Source organism: Schistocerca cancellata, chromosome 9 (assembly GCF_023864275.1).
Source record: "Schistocerca cancellata isolate TAMUIC-IGC-003103 chromosome 9, iqSchCanc2.1, whole genome shotgun sequence".
In the NCBI taxonomy this organism is placed as follows: domain Eukaryota; kingdom Metazoa; phylum Arthropoda; class Insecta; order Orthoptera; family Acrididae; genus Schistocerca; species Schistocerca cancellata.
The window spans coordinates 218,045,462-218,067,766 of NC_064634.1; the positions used below are offsets into that span (position 1 = coordinate 218,045,462).

The 22,305-nt window shown below is 40.8% G+C and overlaps 1 protein-coding gene across 1 annotated transcript in view; it reads right to left on the minus strand.

Annotated features, from left to right (window-relative positions):
* LOC126100158 (carboxypeptidase D-like) overlaps positions 1–22,305 on the minus strand; it is a 250,461-nt gene that overhangs the window by 186,509 nt on the left and 41,647 nt on the right. Inside the window, exon 5 of the mRNA XM_049910700.1 lies at positions 8,223–8,465. Within this exon, the coding sequence (XP_049766657.1) occupies positions 8,223–8,465 (243 nt within the window). The remainder of the gene's footprint in view (positions 1–8,222; positions 8,466–22,305) is intronic.

A 22,305-nucleotide genomic window follows, 5' to 3' on the forward strand; every position in this document is an offset into this window, starting at 1 on the left:
AAGATGTCACTTGCTGGATATTACTGTCCTGTTTGCAACCATGTCACAGCTTGCGAAAAAAACTGTTATGGAATTTTCAATGAATTTTTTATAATAAGTACTATGATGACATATGTCCAGTATGTCACAACTGTTCTCTTTCAACAAGTTGCTATCTTTAATCAATACTGATTGCAGTATATGTAAAATATTATATTTATACGAGAAAACAATTTTATCAGAGCAACAAATGCACAATTATTTTTTGACACACACAAAAAGTGTACAATCTCTATTCTCCCTTTATAGGATGCTTGCACTCAGCATGCAAGACAATAGTAATCAGTAAAGTGAGGAAAATGGAATATTTGCACTGCGCAGTAAATAGCTACATTTTTCAATACTGACTGCTTTTACAATAAGATTTAAAAAAAGAAAAGAAAATCAACACACACACACAACTGTTACATGTTTAAATTTTGTTAATAGTACAAAATATATAACCATTCAAGACACATTATTGCAGAGTTGACGATACTGCTAGTAAAGACAATTTTAGCAATTCCCTTCATGCATCACAAGTATAAAACTTATAACTGCAGTACATTTGTAATGACATATGAATAGATGCAGGGGAAGAATAGGCTGCAATGTGCAAAAGACATGCATTTCACAATTGTTATGGGCTAATTTTTTAACTTACAAGTATTTTTTTTTTAATTTCCATGCTTATATGGGAAATTCCTGGCAGTTAAACACAGTTTTTACAAACAGCTCATCACATAATATTCCTTTTAATAACACAGTACACCAGTTACTGTGCATGCAAACACTAAACAGCACACACAAAAGGTGGTGCAGACAAAAGACCACATTATTCAATATGGATTTCAGGTAAGTCAGTCATAAAATTAAAATGAGAAAGAGAAAATTACACTGAGGTGACAAAAGTCATGAGATAGCATATATATATGGAGTAATAATATATATGCACACTCAACAGCAATTAACAGATGCTGAGGGCAGAATAGTAGTTGGAGCTAGATGCATGGGACATTCCATTTCAGACTCTCACAGAGTCAAGAATGTGCTGAGAATACCAATTTTAAGGCATTGCCTCTCACCACATACAATGCAGTTGCCAACGGCCTTCACTTAATGACCGAGAGCAGTTGTGTTTGCTTACAATTATCAGTGCTAACAGAAAAGTAACACTATGTGAAATAGTTGCAGGAATCTGAAATGTACGATGAACATATCCATTAGGACAGAGTGGCAAAATTTGATGTTAATGAATTATGACAGCAGAGCAACGCGAGTGCTTTTGCTTTGCCTATAGCTTGTAACAATATTGGTTGGACTGTCAATGAGTGGAAAACCAACGCCTGGTCAGATGCATCTCAATTTAAATTGATAAGAGCTGACGGTAGGGTTTGAGTTTGGTGCAGACCTCATGAAGTCATGGAGCCAAGGTGTCAACAAGACACTTCGCAAGCTGATGGAAGCCCCATAATGATGATGCACGTGTTTACACGGACTGGACTAGGTCCTCTGGTCCAACTGAGCTGACCACTGACTAGAAATGGTTATATTTGGCCACTTGGAGACCACTTGCAGCCATTCATGGACTTCATGTTCCCAAACAATGATGGAAGTTTTATGGATGACAATGCACCATGTCACTGGGCCACAACTGTTCACAACTGGTTCAAAGCACATTCCAGATAATTCACACAAATGATATGGCTACTCAGATCGTCCAACATTAATCCCATCGAACATTTATGGGACATGATTGAAAGGTCAGTTCATGCACAAAATCCTGCACCAGCAAGACTTTCGCTGTTATGGACAGCTATAGGGGCAGTGTGACTCAATATTTTGGCAGGGGACTTCCAGTGACTTTCGAGTCTGTGCCACGTCGAGTTGCAGTACTACATTGGGCAAAATGAGGTCTGACACAATACTGGGGGGTGCCCCATGAGTTTTGTCACCTCAGTGGATATGGTGACCTTATTAACCAGCATTTTTATTTGTCCTTTTTCTAAGAATAGTGTATGCAGTAGATGACACCACTCTTAAGATTTGTACTATAAAGTATGCCAAACAGGATTTGTTTCTGACTGAGACACTAATATTTTTACCCATTTAATGTATACGACAATAAAATAGCCTAATGTAAAATAATGCCTCTATCATTAGTGTTATTTCAGTTATTGGGCATTTTTCTCAAAAAGCAAACTGAACATCAGCCATTATTTTGTACTCATAAATCACTCAAAGTAAACACACCCCAGTTTTTACAAATTTGTGCCCTTCAGTCATTATTTAGCAATACTCCCACCCCCCTCTCGATAAAAATCAATATGGCAAATATGTGTCACACAAAAATTTCATATACGCCTTATAGCCTTCTCAATATTATTACTCCAAAAATATAGCTTCATAAAAAGGAAGAATCTGGACAGGTAGTCTTAAAGTCAGTGGCACCTGCACATACATCTTTCTTAATGAGCAAAGCATCTAAGCAGTTGATAGGATGGTTAGTATTTCACGATGCTTGCAAGTTGTCAGCTGCAGCTGCGAATGCCAATGATAGGCCCACAAGCACCGCCAAAGCACCCATACTCATTCCACTCGAGGCAACATCTGCAATTCATCATATTTAGCTAAGTGTCATGACTGTGCCTCTATTACACTACTGAAGATAAAAAGAAGTAATAAAGTGCTACAAATATCCCTCACATTTAAGACTTAAAAAATCTATAGCAAAATAACACACAACGGTTTCTGGAAAAAAATTGACATTAACACTTGTACTTAATATTACTATCATCTCTTACAATACCATTCACTTGTCTCTCATCAGGCAGAACTTTTAAGCCAAAAGATACTGCAAAGGATGTGCTACTGAGATTCATGGTGACAATTTATGGTAAACATTTATAATGATAACAACAAAAGCTGAGCCTTGTTGCTGCAGCAACTTAGTTTGGGTTCCTGCTTCACTTTTCATTTTTAGCTTTGGTATCACAATGCCATCATCCCTCTAAACGTGAGTGGTCATTTTGTGGGGAAAAAAGGCATTTGATTCCCAGTACTGAAAGGGTTTTGTCCTTGGTAGAAGGACTGAAACATGATGCACTCAGCCCTCTAAGGCCAAGCAAAGGCTATGCAAATGGAAAATAGCTGCACCAAGGTTGGAAAGCTGATGATGAGTTGGAGAGCAGTGTGTTGACCACATGCCCTCCATATAGCACCTTACAATGCTGTTGGCAGATAATATGGTGCCTGGTCAGCAAAAAGTAACCTTTAGGGCTTATTATGGAGTTAAAGTTTTTCAAGTGTTGTCTTCAAGGATTTGAAAAGTTGTTTCCTGGTTCTAGCTGAGCCTTTTTTACCTATTATTTTGTCCTCAAAACATTTATGGTCCATAAGTTGTGTATCATTATGTGACCAAGAAGTTTAATCTTCCTAGTTTCTATTTCCTTGAGGTGTTGCTCTTTTTCATTAGTTCTTATATAAGCTGATTCTCCTACCAAACCATATTGAGACTAGCTCTCAGACAGGTACTTACAGGCAGTGCAGGGTAATTAATCTCAGAAGCAAAGAAGGGAAATTAAATAATAGAATATCTCAGGGGTCAGTATTATCTCCTGTACTTCAAAACCTTTATATTTATGATATACCCGAAACCAGTACAATGAAGTTTGGATATGCAGTTCAGTACAATGAGTTCAGAAGTGCAGAATGCACTCTAATTGATGGAAAAAAAACTTAAATATTTCACCAAAGTCAGCAGTTTCCACACAAACAACAATATAGAAAGTTATAAACTGGAGGTCCACATTAATAACACCGTGCTTCCATTCCAGAGTCACCCAAATTATCTTGGAATGACTCTTGATAGGACACTGTCTTTCAGGAAGCATCTAGAAGAAACTTTTAGGAAGTTAAGAACACAAAACACCCTTATCCAGAAACTCTGCAGTACTAGCTGGGGGGGGGGGGGGGGGGGGGGGGGCAACAGTACGTACACTTCGAACTTGGGTGCTCAGTTTAATGTTATCTATGGCTGAATATCGTTCTCTGGTACGGCTGAACATTCCTCAAAATGATTCAAATGGCTCTAAGCAATATGGAACTTAACATCTGAGGCCAGCAGTCCCCTAGACTTAGAACTACATAAACCTAACTAACCTAAGGACCTCACACACATCAATGCCCGAAGCAGGATTCGAACCTGCGACTGTAGCAGCCTCGTGTTTCTCTGGACTGAAGTGCCTAGAGCCGCTCAGCCACAGTGGCCAGCGAACATTCCTCACATAAATAAAATAGACATTCAGCTCAATACAACCATGGGAATTATTTCTGGTTGTATAAGAACTACTCCCTTGCGCTGGCTTCCAACACTCAGCTACATAGCTCCTTCTCTGTTAAGAAGACAAGAAGCAAAATAAAGAATAATCTTCAACTTCCCCCCATCCATGAAGATATTCCTAATTTGAGAACAAACTGACTTCAGTCCAGAAACACGCCTCTGCAACTGGCCCAGCAGCTTGCTGATAGCAATTCACCACTGGCATGAAATCTGGACTACAAATACTCCACCTGAAGTGTGATATCTTATTGACCCTCTACAGAGATTCAAGGGCTTTGAACTCCCACAGCATGAGAGGAAGAATATAAATCACATCCAAACAGCACACGGAGTGTGTAGACAACCTGCACAAACGGGGTAAGTAGCTGTGACTATGGAACACCAAACGAGACCATCCAGCACATTGTCAAGGAGCGTGATGATGATGTTTGGTTTGTGGGATGCTCAACTGCATGGTCATCAGTGCCCGTTCAAAGTCCCAATTTTTTCACAGTCCAATCTAGCCACTGTCATGAATGATGAGGACAACAATGAAATGGTGAGGACAACACAAACACCAAGTCCCCGGGCAGAGAAACTCCCCAACCCAGCTGGGAAACGAACCCAGGACTCCATGATCCAGAGGTAGCAATGCTAGCCACTAGACCATGAGCTGTGGGCCTCGAGGACCATAAACTGAGAGACTACCTTGTTGACCCGAATGACTTTTTTCATGGCCACAGCATCAAGCCATGACTAAGGAAACTGGACATTAGAATATAAAAGTTTTAAATGTTACCTGTATTTGTAACTCTTTACGTATTTTTTGTGTGTTCTTGACAGTATTTCATGTGTAGTACTGAACACTACATAAATAAATAAACTTAATTTATGACTCCTAAAGCCGTTTTTCTCTTGGCTTCAAGATTTCTGTTGCTTATAGCTGCAATTCATCTTTCTTTTTACTCACTGTGCAGCTCTCATTTTCATAGAGCAGAGTGCTCGGGACAAAAAATTTAGCAAATCCCGTTCCTATATTGATACACGCATATTAGCTTATTAAGAGAATTCTCTTGTACTGGAATATCAGTATAGCAAAAAATTATCTGTTTCCTGCAGAGATGAAGAGGACTGCACAGGAGAGTAGTGTGGGGAGCTGCATCAAACCAATCTTCAGAGTAAAGATGATAACGACAACATCGACCATCTACTTTCTAATGGAATGCACCTACTACTATAAGAACCTGTGCTTCCTAAATAGTAAAACTTCCTCCACTTTAATAATAATAATAATAATAATAATAATAAATGTTTCTGTAGCATACAGCATGCATTCTTCCCTGCAATTATGTCATAAACCTGCTGGCCAGTTTAGAAGTAGTTCATTCTCCAGTGGCAAATAGTGTCCCTACTAACATGAACTGAAGAAGGCACATGCCATACACAGTTCAGTGCATTAAACCACACTCAGAACTCTGGTGCACTGAAATGCGGTGTCTACTGTGCATGTTTGCAGATGAAGAAAAGAACAGCTTCTAAGTTTGCAGGCAGTTGCTTGACAACAAAACACCTAAGAATGCATATTGGAGGTTACAGTCATATATATTTTATTCATACTTTTACTATTATTTTGCTAAGTCTTAAGTGAGTTTGATATAGTGTCACTAACAGATCCAGTTGCTCAGTATTAAGAATAAGTTTGAAATTTTGTGTGTAAATGTTCACAAAGAATGATTTGGTGAGAACACGTAACACTAAATCTAGCTTCTGTGGCGAAAATTTTATAGCAATCTACACATTTACAACAAAAATTCGTAGGGGGCAATGTCCCAGCAAAAGCAGTTTAAGCTTTATAAGAAATTTTGTAACATTCAAAGGGGAAGATGTATATTCAAAACTGGTGGACAAAATGAATTAGAATGACATGGGTCAGTAAGTTTAAAATTGTGAATACTTTGAAACAAGCCCTTTGTAGAGGAGGTGGTTTGCTTTTGTGAAGTATACAATTCAGATTGAATGATAATCTGAAAAGTCATGCCTGCAAGTGGTACACCTCAGAAAATTCTTCTCATTTGTTTGGAAGCTGTCATTTTAGTGAAATATCAATGTACGATGCAATTTACTGTCCAAAAACTTGGTAGGTTGACTAGCTAATAACCTGTTTTCTCTATATTGACATGACATGGATGATGAATATACCTGTTAAATAAAGCATGTTTATATTTGTATGATACGGAGTGCTTATCTACAACAAGACAGCACTCCATTAGTCTACAACTGAGACATAAGAATATGTCAGAATGAATTTACAAATTATTGATAAGTCAATGAAACACTGCTGAGTTCCCACCTTTATCCTCAGACTTAAAAGCTGTCAAATTTTCCCTATGGCTACATTTAATGGACATTGCTTACCAGATAAGATAGCTAAGTTGTGTGCAGTGCATGCAAGTATTAAGTGTCATGTGCAGCTATTATACAAGATTCATACACAAAAAGTTTGTGCAGACAAAGGAAGGGAAAAGGAAAGATTAAGGTTTAAAGTCCTGACAATGAGGAGATCATTAGCGAGGGCTCACAAGCGCAGATTGGATAACGATAAGGAAGGAAACTGGTCATGGCCTTTCAATGGAACCATCCAGACATTCGTCTTAAGTGATTTACAGGAACTATGGAAAATCTAAGCCTGGATGGCCAGATGGGGATTTCAGCCACCATGGTCCCAAATCTGAGTCTAGTGAAACTACAGCGCCATTTTGCTTGCTGTTTGTGCAAAGAGTGATACTACTTAGGATTTATGCTGAGTCCATAATACAAAGCTATCTTTCACATATATCCTGGTTGTCATCAATACAAAGTAGCTGTCATTTGAGAGCAATACTCATATTGTTAAAGAGTATATACAATATCCACCTGCAACTTGTCTGTAAACTAAGAGAGAAGTTTGTAATGTCAGTACATGTAAGTTCTATGTGGTTGAATAATGCAAGATACAACAGTAGGACATAACAACAAGAGAAATCACTGCCACTAAGAACAAAATCATACGTTGGTGGAACTCTACACAGTGACCAATTACCATGTTAAAAAAACACCCATGAAAAAAAATTGTAAAACATGAAATTCAGAGAGTATACAGTCAATAAGAAACTAAATCTAAAATCAGAAGTGAACTGTTAAAAATTAAAGCTCAAATGAAGTTAAAGGTAATCCTCATATTAACAGCAACTAAAATGATTAGAATCACAGTCACCACCACCACCACCACCACCACCACCACCACCACCACAATAAACTGTTTTAATCACAAGCTCTCAAATCAAGTATTTTTCTATGTCTTTTAGTTTCTAATCAAAACAGCCTAAAATATTCCCTTGGCTTTTTTTTATTTATGTACTCTTCAAACAGATGTCATAAAATAATTTCCTTTCACTGTATAATTTTCTAAAACAGCTTGCTCTGTCACAGATTTATTGGCCGTTACACACATTTTCTCCAAACGGTTTAACAAATCATGTCCTTCAATAAAATGACACAGACAAGCCCAAAATTCATATTTAAACATCTAATGAAACCCATCTTCACAAATAGTTTCACATATCTCTCAATCTCTTATCATAAGCATAAGATCTAGTGATGGAAGTGAATTTTTCAAAGTGAAAGACTACAGAAGAAACAGAAAAATCAAATTCTGGCAAATAGTTTGGCTGAGATTAAAATTTTCCAGAAGAATGAATCAGGTTATTAGAAACAAAATGCAATACAATGGAATGGATAACATTAGTGTTCAAATCCTATGGTAGATATATGCAAACGCAACAGACACTTCGTAAATAACAAATACCTGTATCACTTCAAACATAATGGTTATAACTTCACTTACCAGAAGCATTACGAGGTAAACGCTGCAGGGTGAAGTTCATGATTACTGTTCCATTCTCCGGAACAACTACGCTCTGCCTTTGAGATGAAGTGTAGCCCGGGGATGATACATTTACAGTATATGTGCCAGGTAACAGTAACCGCCAGAACTCACCATGTTTACTTGTCACTATGTCATGCGCTATACCTTCTACTGAAACTCGTGCAGCCTCAATGGGATCACCATGGTCATTCAAAACAAGTCCTGTAACAATAATAGGATCAATAAAAATAAAATAAAGGCCTTAGGCATCAGTATTAGATTTACCATAATGGCTGGCAATCGAAACTTTTAAATAAGTACTTCATTTGATATTTTGGTTAATATTAAAATATCACTTCATTCTATATTATGTAAACTGTGTTTCTGTATCTAATAGTTTTTCTGTTAATAGAGAACTAACACCATCTGTTATCTTCGGAGGTTGATTATAATAAATGATATCAAAAGAATAAAACTAAATTTAGAATGGGGAAACATTAAATATGGTGGTCTGCAATGCTGAGTTCTTACCACACTCCTGTTCTAGATACATATAAATGAGTTACAAGACACAAAGGGGAGATGTCAAAAGCTGTTATGTTTGTAGATGACACAAGTGGAGGAAACACATCCATGACAGACACAAATACAGAATAGTATACCATAATTACAACTGTTCTCTGCAAACAGCTTACCCTCAACCTCACAAAAACTCATACTATGCAACTTAGGACAAATAACAATAAATTACCGGCACCAAAGAGCAATGTAAATGAAACACAACCTGTGAAATTTTTATGGATCACACTCAAATCTATCTACTTTGCACTTAGAAACCTCTTTCAGTGTGCTGAATTGCAGACAAGATTGCTAGCATAGAAGCATACTCTACTCAGGCATGTCCTATGGCATAATCTGGAGCAATGCAGCAAAGGACAAAAAAGTATTTATTCTACTTCAGCGTTGAATTTGGTCAGTGTGTATATTTTATATCCTAACACACTGTAGAAGCCCCTACATGAATCTAGAGATTCTTACACTGACACACTGACATGTTTACTGCCTAATGGTACTCGTGGTTAGTAACATGAGTGAATGTAGAATGAACTGTCAACTTCACAACAACATTATTAGCAGTAAAAATAATTTCCAAATAGAGTACACACCACAGTCTAGGATTCAGAAAGAAATTTTATATACTGGTGCTAAAGAATTTAACAAGTTGCTGGCAGACATCAGTCAAGAAATTCAAAATTCCCACACATTCCAAATAAGCATTAGTCATGCCTACTACAATTGAATAATCTAGGATGTAAATTCCAGTTAACACTAGTGTTCAAATTACACAGGCTATAACTTTGCTGGTGTATAAACAGCTGATACCATTTTGTGTACTGTTAAACAAACACTAAATTTGACATATTAGATAAAAATAACAGCTAATTAGTATAATTAAAAGAGCAGTAGCTTTTGTTTTTCTTTTTTATTTCTGCTTTTCATATTGGAAATAGTCCAATTTTTTTCTTGGGAGGGGAGTGGAGGTTGAGTGAGTGCAAAATGCATTTTAGGCAAACTGTAAATAGAATAGCGAACCTCACATTGCCTGAATCATTGGAGAATGGAGGAAACAAACTGAACTTCTTATGAAACTTCCTGGCAGATTAAAACTGTGTGCCCAACCGAGACTTCAACTCGGGACCTTTGCCTTTCGTGGGCAAGTGCTCTACCATCTGAGCTACCGAAGCACGACTCACGCCCGGTCCTCACAGCTTTACTTCTGCCAGTATCTCGTCTCCTACCTTCCAAACTTTACAGAAGCTCTCCTGTGAACCTAGCAGAACTAGCACTCCTGAAAGAAAGGATACTGCCGAGACATGGCTTAGCCACAGCCTGGGGGATGTTTCCAGAATGAGATTTTCACTCTGCAGCAGAGTGCGCACTGATATGAAACTTCCTGGCAGATTAAAACTGTGTGCCCGACCGAGACTCGAACTCGGGACCTTTGCCTTTCGCGGGCAAGTGCTCTACCATCTGAGCTACCAAAGCACGCTGTGAGGACTGGGTGTGAGTCGTGCTTCGGTAGCTCAGATGGTAGAGCACTTGCCCGCAAAAGACAAAGGTCCCGAGTTTGAGTCTCAGTCGAGCACACAGTTTTAATCTGCCAGGAAGTTTCGTATCAGCGCACACACTGCTGCAGAGTGAAAATCTCATTCTGAACTTCTTAATTTTAAATAGGGACATGGGAAAAAATTTGTACCTTTGTATAGAACCATCACATTTGAAAATTGTTTGCCTAAAGAGACCTTTCTTTGTATTTGCATTGTTTCAGATGCATCACCAAAAAAAGATATGCTACTCAACATAAGTGAGTGGGAACTGTTGATACTAGATAGCATTACTTGCATTTTCACTCCTGATAATGCTAGTACTCGCATTTAAGAGGAGGGTTTTTGGTGGTACATTGTTGGATGTGTCCTATGGGTGGGTCTTCAGTTTTTAAGTTATTCATTCAGGAAACACATGTTCCAATGAAGAGGCATCTGATATGTTTATGATACTTGGAGAACATTGTCAGAATGCCAGAATGAGATTTTCACTCTGCAGTGGAGTGTGCGCTGATATGAAACTTCTTGGCAGATTAAAACTGTGTGCCAGACTGAGACTCGAACTCGGGACCTTTGCCTTTCGCACGCAAGTGCTCTACCATCTGAGCTACCCAAGCATGACTCATATCCCATCCTCACAGCTTTAGTTCCGCCAGTAACTCATCTCCTACCTTCCAAATTCACAAAAGCTCTTCTACAAGCCTTGCAGAACTAGCACTCACAGAAGAAAGGATATTGTGGAAACATGGCTTAGCCACAGCCTGGGGGATGTTTCCAGAATAAGATTTTCACTCTGCAGAGGAGTATGTGCTGATATGAAACTTCCTGGCAGATTAAAGGTCCCAAGTACGAGTCTCAGTCCGCACAAAGTTTTAATCTGCCAGGAAGTTTCATATCAGCAGCTCCTGTTTTGTTGGAGGATCACAGCATCCCAAAACCATACAAGAACAAGAAAAACTCTACTAGTCCCTCCAAATAAGTCTTGAACCCATTTAGGTTTCACCAAAGTTTAGGTATCAATTTATTGGTGATGACTCTCAGTCTCTTCCACTACTTCTTTATGCTTGCTTGAAGAGTTTGGGATGGTTAAGTGGTTTCTGCAGACAGATCTGCAGTTCCTCATTTTTGGTACGCAGACTCTTCTCACAACAAAAACATTGTATGACTTTTTCTTTTTCAATGGTGACATCAATAGTGTTTGCTGCTTGTGATTTTTGGTGACTTCATTAGTTGGATAATAGGGTTCATGGTATCCTTTATTCTATGTTTGTATCAGTTTGGCTTTGAGCAAGTACAGCTTAACAGAAGTACTTCTAAGTACATATGTTTGTGCTGGGATTACCTGCATGTGTCTTAGTGGACATGCAAACTGCTGGTATTTTCTTACTAAGTTGCTTTTAGTTAATTTGTCTCAACAACATTTTTTTTAGGTTTAACTTCGGATTTTTTTTTTTTTTTTAATTTCCATAGCTTCTTGTATTCCACATGCACACTGTCACTGTGCTATCTAACAGCTTGTTTACCATTGTCTGTACATAGTAATAATTCAGTTTTTACACTACACAATTGGTCATTCCTAGACCATACACGAGCACTGTGACACCTGCAAACAATCCGACATCTAGTGTTCACTGTCATCAATCATCCTCCATACAGTCCCAACTTGGCCCCATCTGATTTTCATCTGTTTCCACAACTTAAAGAACACTTTTGAGGACTTCACTTCGATAGTGATGAAGCAGTGCAAGCAAGGGCGAGGTTGTGGTCATCAACAAATCCAAACATTCTACGGTGATGGAAGCAACAAACTACTCTCTCATTGAGAAAAATGTGTTCGCCAACATGGTGGCTGTGTTCGGAAATCAATACATGGACATGAATAAAGATGTAGACTGTTAATATAATATTTGTTTTATTTAGAAATCTTTAAGAGTTTTTACATAAAAAAAGTCAGAAGCACTACTTTTCAGCACACCCATGTACAAGGGTGTTTCAACAAGAATATAACATTGGAAAATCCAGGATGGAATGTAACAATACGAGAGAAGGAAAGTTGCTATTCACCATATAGCACAGATGCTGAGCTGCGATAGGCACAATAAAAAGATTCACACAATCACAGCTTTTGGCCATTAAGGCCTTTGTCAACAGTAGAAACACACACACACGCGCGCACACACACACACACACACACACACACACACACACACACACACACAAGCGCAACTTGCACACACATCTGCAGTCTCAGAGAGCTGAAACTACACTGTGGCAGCACCACCAGTGCATGATGGGAGTGGTGACTGGGTGGGGGTAAGGAGGAGGCTGGGGTGGGGAGGGGGACGGATAGTATGGTGGGAGTGGCAGACAGTGAAGCGTTGCAGTTTAGATGGAGGGTAGGAGAGAAGGTGTGGAGGGGGGGAAAGGGTAAGTAGCGGAAAGGAGAGAAACAAAAATAAAAGAAATTAAAGACTGGGTGTGGTGGTGAAATGATGGCTGTGTAGAGCTGGAATGGGAACAGGGAGGGGGCTGGATGGGTGTGGACAGTGGCTAACGAAGATTGAGGCCAGGAGGCTTACGGGAACATAGGATGTATCTGCAGGGAAAGTTCCCACCTGCGCAATTCAGAAAAGCTGGTGGTTGGTGGGAAGGATCCATATGGCACAGGCTGTGAAGCAGTCATTGAGATGAGGGGTATCATGTTTGGCAGCATGTTCAGCTACAGGGTGGTCCACTTGTTTTTTTTAGCCACAGTTTGTCGGTGGCCGTTCACGCGGACAGACAGCTTGTTGGTTGTCATGGCTACATAGAATGCATCACAGTGGTTGCAGCTTAGCTTGTAGATCACATGACTGGCTTCACAGGTAGCCCTGCCTTTGATGTGATAGGTAATGTTAGTGACCGGACTGGAGTAGGTGGTGGTAGGAGGATGTATGGGACAGGTCTTGCATCTAGGTCTATTACAGGGGTATGAGCCATGAGGTAAGGGATTGGATGCAGGGGTTGTGTAAGGATGGACGAGTATATTGTGTAGGTTCTGTGGACGGCGGAATACCATGGTAGGAGGGGTGGGAAGGATAGTGGGTAGGACATTTCTCATTTCAGGGCCTGACAAGAGGTAATCAAAACCCTGGCGGAGAATGTAATTCAGATGCTTCAGTCCCAGATGGTACTGAGTTACGAGGGAAATGCTCCTCTGTGGCCAGACTGTGGGACTTTGGGAGGTATAAAACATGGGACACACATTTACGAATCTCTCAATTTAGATTACAGGTGATCACTATGCCCCCATCAGAAGCACGAACAATATCATATTCATACTTAAATTCCTCCCATAGTCAGGTAAACACGACCATCATCACTGATGTTATGGCAGTAGAGATCCTGTTCTTCAACTTTTCTAGGTTCTGTGGTAGTGTTTGTTCATAAATGTTACCCTTAATGAAACCTCATAGGAAGAAGTCACAGGGCGTCAAATCAAGGGACTGTGGAAGCCAGCTGAGAATTGCTGAGTTGCCGGCTTTTTGATAACCGATCCAACACCTTGGCACAGTTTCATTCTGATTGATGCACTTGGCAACTCCTGTGAAGGGGTGCCCCATCTTGTTGAAAAATGAAATTGTCCTCATTCAGCCTCAGAAATAACCAGTGTTGTTACATAGCAAGATACTCCTGACCGTTAACCATGTTTCCATCAAAAAAGAATGGGCTGTAAATAGATGAGTGGGATATCACCCAAAACATATTGACTTTGAGTGAGTCTCGTACATGTTCAGTGTGTGTATGTGGGTTCTGTAGGCCCCAAATTTGAACACTGTGTTTGTTTACTTTCCCACTAAAGTGGAACGTTGTTTCATCACTGAACACAATTTGTTGTGTGAGAGAGTTATCAATGTCAATAGCGTTCATCTTAAAATGCCACACAATTGCATTTGTTGTCATGACACAGAGCTTTTGACAGCTGTAAATTCTACCACTTATAGGAAACCAATGTCTCAAAAAATGCCAAATTATTGTCATAGGCAGCTGTACCTTGCAACTGGCATGACAGGTTGGTTTTGTAGGGCTACATTGAGAAGCTGTTTCAATTCATGTGACATTTTTGTTGGAAATGTGAGGGTGGTCAGGCCTCTTTCCTTTACATAGACATCCTGTGTCTACAAATTGTCGAAATCATCTATGTATGTTCCATCTATTCGGAGGATTGGTTTGGTACGTCTACCTGAAACTTCTTTTGAATCACAAAATTACACTTTGCAAACTTAAGCACACACAATGATTTTCACCTTGGAGTAGCCATTTTGCAACGTGTGACGATAATGAACAAACGGAAGGCAACTGACATCTAATGCAACGAATGTAAACCATCCAATGTATTCATTCCTATAATAACCAACATAATACTTCGTAATACATAAATTCTTTTGAAAAATCTTGCATATTCTAGTACTAGTATCACCACCAGCAGACAATGAGACGGATGCTGGTGAGCATGGTTAACGAAGCAGAACAGTACAGAACACTGTCACGGAAGGTGAACGTGAAGTGTGGCATGGGCACAGCCACTGACTCAGATGTACACTTGTCGGCGGCTACAGGCTTGTTCTAGCTGTTCTTATACTGATTTCAACTGTCGTGGACCAGTCTGTCACCTCATGTCATGCTTTGTATTCCGAGTGCTAGTTTTATCTCAGACTTCACTTCTGCACAGTGACAAGACTCTCTGCTCGCTCATATACTGATAGCACTTCAAGTTTCATTCCCTCTTCCAGAGTTCAGCTCCTGGCTTGTAGATCCATAATTGGGTCATACAGTTTCATTTAATTTCAAACCCTCTATCTACCATGAGTAACTTAACTTTCGTGAACTTCATCAGTTGCTCACACAGTATTTTGATCACCAAATCCATGTGACAGCAGCACAATTACAGTTTAACCAACACCGCAAGCATCTTGGGCAGTCATACACAGCACGGACTGCTGACCTACAAGGTCTCTCATGCAAAAGTCATTTTGAATGTCCCCAATGTGCTATCTCATATGCAGACTAGCTAATTAGGAACATGGTTATCTGATTAACACCTGAAGCAAAGGTCCAGACTAAGGCACTGGCCCTGTCCGACCATTCTTTAGCTGATGTCACTAAGATTGCTCAATAATATGACTTTACGGCAGTGGCAAGGGATGTACCGTATTTACTCGAATCTAAGCCGCACTTTTCCGGTTTTTGTAATCCAAAAAATCGCCTGCGGCTTAGAATCGAGTGCAAAGCAAGCAGAAATTCTGAAAAATGTTGGTAGGTGCCGCTACAACTAACTTCTGCCGTCAAGTATATGTACCGCTACACAGGCATGCTTTGCAGGCACAAAGATAAATACTGGCACCAAAACCTCTGCGTCAGTAAATAAATTAAAAAGAAAGGTGGAAGACGAGCTTTTTTTCTCCGCCCCGAGTTTCGACCACTTCATTTTCATACATTATCCAAAGAAGTAAATACAAATTCCGTATTGTTCATCTTCGAATGTAGCAGCATTTCAATGTACTATAAAAATCTGACTGGCAAGACTGTTTGGGATGTTTGTCAATATGGCCAACTCTATGTTCTGAATTTTTTCCTACCTATGAGAAGAGAAGGTTGCTAATAGGAAATTTTATGAATTGTGAATCACATGCAGTATTCTCTTCACCATAAGAATAATACAACTATAAACATTTTGCCATGTATTGTTTCGTGTTTGCTGCTATCTCATTTAAATCCTGTCTGCCTAATAAACTACAAAACTAGAGTGAAACAACAGCAAACGCGGAAGAATATACATATCATGTCATGTTTATATTCGTATTATTCTTATGCTGAATAGTGATACAGTCAGAAATGAAGCACGGCAACTGACTAGATTTTTAAATCTAAGATGACTCTAATTTCTGTGCAGAATGTAATGTACTAAAGAGGTGCCTGCAAAGATTTTCAAATGGAAAAAATTTTTCGCTACACTCTCGTTCAGAACATCTATCATACACGGTCCATTATTTGGTTCTTGTTGATCATTATCAAAGAACGCAGCAGTGTAAATAGCAACAAATAGCAGTCTCTTGCCATTGTTTCGCTAAGGAGACAATTCCTCTCTTTTTTTTATAGTTGTAAGTGGCGGTAGCTAGGACAAAAGCAAGCCATACCGCGAGCGGCAACAGGTTGTAAACACTCATTATCAGAATGCGACAAGCAGTGCATGACACAGTACAGTAATGCATTTGCAGCTCAAAGTGACGTAAACACCTATAACAAAGAGAACGGCACTTATCTGATCAAAGAAAAACAAGCAATAAATTCAAACCAGACGAAGCATGTGAAAAAGGAAGGGTACCCGTATAAATACGGACGCAGCGCCTGACGCATAGCAATGGCTACCCGGTAAAGCTTAACTACCAAGCTTACGACTCATACAAAACTACTGTAGCTGTATCGTCATTCATTCGACCTCAATTGTGTCTCATATTACAATGGACCAACTTTGTTTCGATTTGGAGGTGCGGCCTAAAACTTTTCTCTCCCCTTGAATTTCGAGTCTCAAATTTCAGGTGCGGCTTGGATTCGGGGAAATTTTTTTCCCTTGATTTCGAGTCTTATTTTTCAGGTGCAGCTTAGATTCGAGTGCGGCTTAGATTCGAGTAAATACAGTACTTTCCAAGAATTGGAAGATGGCAATGTTGGATTTACATGGTAAACTGTCCCCAGTGCCCCATGGGGTGAGCCAGGCAGCCTTGCCTTCTGCTGAGCCACTATGTGTTGAAGTCATTGACAGTTCAAGAGCAATTATGTCACAGCGGTGCCTGACTTCATCAACACTGAGCTCGGTGGGCATGGGACAATCAAGGCGGTGTAATCCCCACTCACAACATTAAAGTTTGGGTTCCTGGTTACTCTCATTCCACACCTGTTTCCATTGAATGAGAAAGCCAGTGGTCCCACCCCAATTGTCATTTTGTGCATGTTTGACATGATTACCTACATGTAGAAGCCATTTGTGGTGTCTATTGCAAACTGTCCATTTGGCAACAATATGTGACAGTTGGCAAACTGTGGGATGGTTGTCAGAGGCCCAGTGGTTTTGCTGGACTTGGAGGCTGTCTTCAATACTGTGTAAGCATCACCCCACTGTATTCCATTGTCATTTTTTATAGTGGGTGGGTGACCGATTTAGTTTCAGGCAGACATGGGCATGGCAGTGAATCTAATTAACTTAGACACATGATGGGCCTCGGGATTCCATAGAGATAACAATTCTCCATTCTGTATGATATAAGAATGTGGAATGGTAACTTATGTTATTAGTGACAAACTCACTGTTGGAAGTACGTTTACTGTCTCAATCAGTCCCCTAACAAGATTTGGCCTCATTACAGATGTACGACCATGCGCTTGAGAATATCTTGGGTTGGGCAGAAAATTTCAAGGCACACATATCCCTTAACCCATCAGCAATACATAAACTTTGTGACTCACCCCCCCCCCCCCCCCCATTCCCTTCGCCCTGCCTGACAAAATCAAGGCCGAGTTGCCGAGTTGCACCACTGGCAGGACCACAGCATTGTTTCTCATATTTCACAGAGTCAGTGGACCACCCCTTACATGGTGATTCAGAAACCAGAAAGGCCCCTACGTCTTTTGGTGATTTTTAAACAGACAATCAATGTGCAATACACAGCAAATTTGTATCCAATTTCGAGCCATAGGAGTTGCTGGCAAAGTTGTCATGGGGCCAGTATTTTTCATGCATCGACCTGCATAATGCCTACCTGCAGCTGCTATTGGACACAGCTTCTCAGTATTTCTTGGTGCTGTCATTTCAGCTGTCCATAGACGCTGGCCCGAGAGCCCTCCTTTCGAAGCGTATTTGGCGTGACAAACTTCTTTCTGCTCTAGGATTAGCTCAACATTGTTCAGAGCATCTTCATGCTTGCCACGGAGAGCAACACTGTAGAGTGGTTGCCCTCTGACGTTGTGTACTTGCATATTCCAGTTTCTGCATCTGTTGCACTGGACAGTGAGTGTGGCCTTGTGCGGCCTGTACACTGAATCAGGCTCCCCATGGACAGTTCTGCAGCACCCTTGGAACAGGGTGCATGTCAATTTTGTAGTCCCTTTTTTGGGTAACATGTGGTTGTTTGTGATTAATGCATTGTCAAACTGTCTGTATGTTGCCAAACTGTCCTTTCACAACATTGACAGCCACTATTCGTGCATTATCAGTCATTTTTATTGTTGAGGACTCTACCTGGATGCCCCTCATCTCTGATAATGGTCAGCAATGTGTGTCGTGATAGTTTGCAGACTTTTTCATATGCTAGGGTATCCAGCACCTCACTCCATTTCACCCAGCTTCTAACTCTGAGGTAGAGCGACTTGTGCAAACCTTGTGGTGGATTACAAATGTCAGCAATTGTTCCAGTAGCAGACGACCTGTCACTGAATCAGTTGTGCCTCTGTCCTGAAGGGCCCCATCGCCTTCATCTCACAAAGCCAGATGGGCGATGAGATTGGCTGCAGCGATGGTTTGCTGGAAGGCACAGAATTTGGGGATCAAGCACGCCAAACATTTGCATGGGCACCAGCTGTGGGGTCTTCTGAATTTGTTGCAATCCAAGTTACATGCCCCAAACCGTATCAGAGTGCCCATTTCTCTCACAGGGCTGCTGTTCGGACCTAGTCTTTCAGCTCCAGGGGTGCTACCAGGTGTGGTGGTGGATGACACACATCAGCAATTCTTCCGGCAGCAGATGACCTGTCACTGAATCAGTTGTGACTCCGACCTGAAGGGCCCCATCGCCTTCATCTCAAAAAGCCAGACGGGCAATGAGATTGGCTGCAGTGATGGTTTGCTGGAAGGCACAGAATTTGGGCATTAAGCACACCTGTTGGCACCCCCTCATTGCCTTCTGCCATCATATCTTCAACAAGGACTGTGGCACTGGTGGGATCGCTCCTGCAACTGCCAAAGTGGATATCATGTAATCTGAGCTGGTGTCCCTCCCTCTGACTTGGTAGTGGTTGAGTACCCATCCCTGCCAATGCCAGCGGACCAGCCATCACCCCATCCTCTACACTAAGCAAGCAATCTGTATCGATGTAGCCTCCTTAGTTGGTCAACCCATTGTCAGTGAATCTCTCACCCTCACTGGTTTTGCAACAGAAGTTGCATCAGAAACAATTTTGGCTCAATGCAGCCTTTTTAGGGAGGAGGGAATTAGTATCCCTGCCAGCAGACATCGAGACAGATGCAAATGAACTGGCATGGTTTTTGAAATGGAATAATACAGAACTCTTTTACAGAAGGTGCATGTGAAGCAGAGCCGCTGACTCAGGTGTTTACCAGTTGGTGGTGACAAATTGTAGACTACTATCTCACCTCATTTACCACTCTGTTTTCCATATGCTAGTGACAGTCATTCACGTTGGTCAAGTTTGTGTTTATCTCCATACTTCATCTCTACATGGTGTTCAGGCTCTCTGGTTCCCTGTAGATTAATTCGCACATCTAGTTTTGTTCCCAGTTTGGGGCTCAGCTCTTGGCTTGTCTAGCCACCTTCGGCTCTTACAGTTTTACATTCACGCTGACTGTGATGATTCATTGTAACATCTTGTACAGATAACTAACTATTAGTCCACATATTCAAAATTGATTACCTCGAAGTTCAAGGGTAAGTCAATTATTATTCGCAGGTGAGTCATCTAACATTACCGCTGGATATATTTCGTAAACCACATCAAATACTGACGAATCGATTCCACTTACCGAATGTGAGGAGAGGGGCTAGTGTAATTGGTTAATACAAACCATACAAAAATGCACGGAAGTATGTTTTTTAACACAAACCTACGTTTTTTTAAATGGAACCCCATTAGTTTTGTTAGCACACCTGAACATATAAACAAATACGTAATCAGTGCCGTTTGTTGCATTGTAAAATGTTAATTACATTCGGAGATATTGTAACCTAAAGTTGACGCTTGAGTACCACTCCTCCGCTGTTCGATCGTGTGTATCGGAGAGCACCGAATTACGTAGGGATCCAAAGGGAACGGTGATGGACCTTAGGTACAGAAGAAACTGGAACAGCACATTACGTGCACATGCTAACACCTTTTTATTGGTCTTTTTCACTGACGCACATGTACATTACCATGAGGGGTGAGATACACGTACACACATGGTTTCCGTTTTCAATTACGGAGTGGAATAGTGTGTGTCCCGACATGTCAGGCCAATAGATGTTCAATGTGGTGGCCATCATTTGCTGCACACAATTGCAATCTCTGGCGTAATGAATGTCGTACACGCCGCAGTACATCTGGTGTAATGTCACCGCAGGCTGCCACAATACATTGTTTCATATCCTCTGGGGTTGTAGGCACATCACGGTACACATTCTCCTTTAACGTACCCCACAGAAAGAAGTCCAGAGGTGTAATATCAGGAGAACGGGCTGGCCAATTTATGCGTCCTCCACGTCCTATGAAACGCCCGTCGAACATCCTGTCAACGGTCAGCCTAGTGTTAATTGCGGAATGTGCAAGTGCACCATCATGCCGATACCACATACATCGACGCGTTTCCAGTGGGACATTTTCGAGCAACGTTGGCAGATCATTCTGTAGAAATGCGATGTATGTTGCAGCTGTTTGGGCCCCTGCAATGAAGTGAGGACCAATGAGGTGGTCGCCAATGATTCCACACCATACATTTACAGTCCATGGTCGCTGTCGCTCTACCTGTCTGAGCCAGCGAGGATTGTCCACGGACCAGTAATGCATGTTCTGTAGATTCACTGCCCTGTGGTTTGTGAAACCCACTTCATCGGTAAACAGGTAGAACTGCAACGCATTCTCTGTTAATGCCCATTGACAGAATTACACTCGATGATTAAAGTCATCACCATGTAATTGCTGATGTAGCGACACATGAAACGGGTGAAAGCGGTGACGATGCAGTATGCGCATGACACAACTTTGACTCAGTCCACTGGCTCTCGCAATGTCCGTGTACTCATGTGTGGGTTCATGGAAACAGCAGCTAACACACCAACTGCACCCGCTTCTCCTGTGATGAGCCTGTTACGGACCCGTTTGCACGCTACGACCATACCTGTTGCATACAGTTGGCGGTAGATGTTTTGCAATTTGCGGCATGTTGGAAGCTCTCTGTCCGGGTACCATTCTGCATACACCCTGCAGGCTTCAGCTGCATTTCGTCGACACTAGCCATAGATGAGTATCACGCAACTCAACGTCGGAGGTTTCAAGCGTCAACTTTAGGTTACAATATCTCCGGATGTAATTAACATTTTACAATGCAACAAACGGCACTGATTACGTATTTGTTTATATGTTCAGATGTGCTAACAAAACTAATGTGGTTCCATTTAAAAAAACGCAGGTTTGTGTTAAAAAACATACTTCCGTGCATTTTTGTATGGTTTGTATTGAACAATAACACTAGCCCCCCTCCTCACGTTCGGTCTGTGGAATCGGTTCGTCAGTATTTGATGTGGTTTACGAAATATATCCAGCGGTAACGTTAGGTGACTCATCCTGTATATTTGTTTATTTTGGTAGTACTGTCATTTTACATTGATGACACATGATTTGCTTATTTGTTGTTATATCTTTGCAATTTTCAAGATGCTAGGTTAGTTTCATTATCACTGTCGTGCTGTTAAGCATGGCTGCTCCACTATCTATTTCCACCAAAGAAGAGCAACATTCAGTGATCCGTTTTTTGTGGTCGGAAGAAGTACCAGGGGCCGAAATTCATCAAAGACTTTCGGTACAGTACAGTAACAGTGTTTTGCCACAACGGATTGCCTACAAATGGATTGAAAAATTCCAAAATGGCCGCACTCATGTTATGCACGATGAATGAGCTGGACGGCCGTTTACCATCACAAATGAAGAAACCA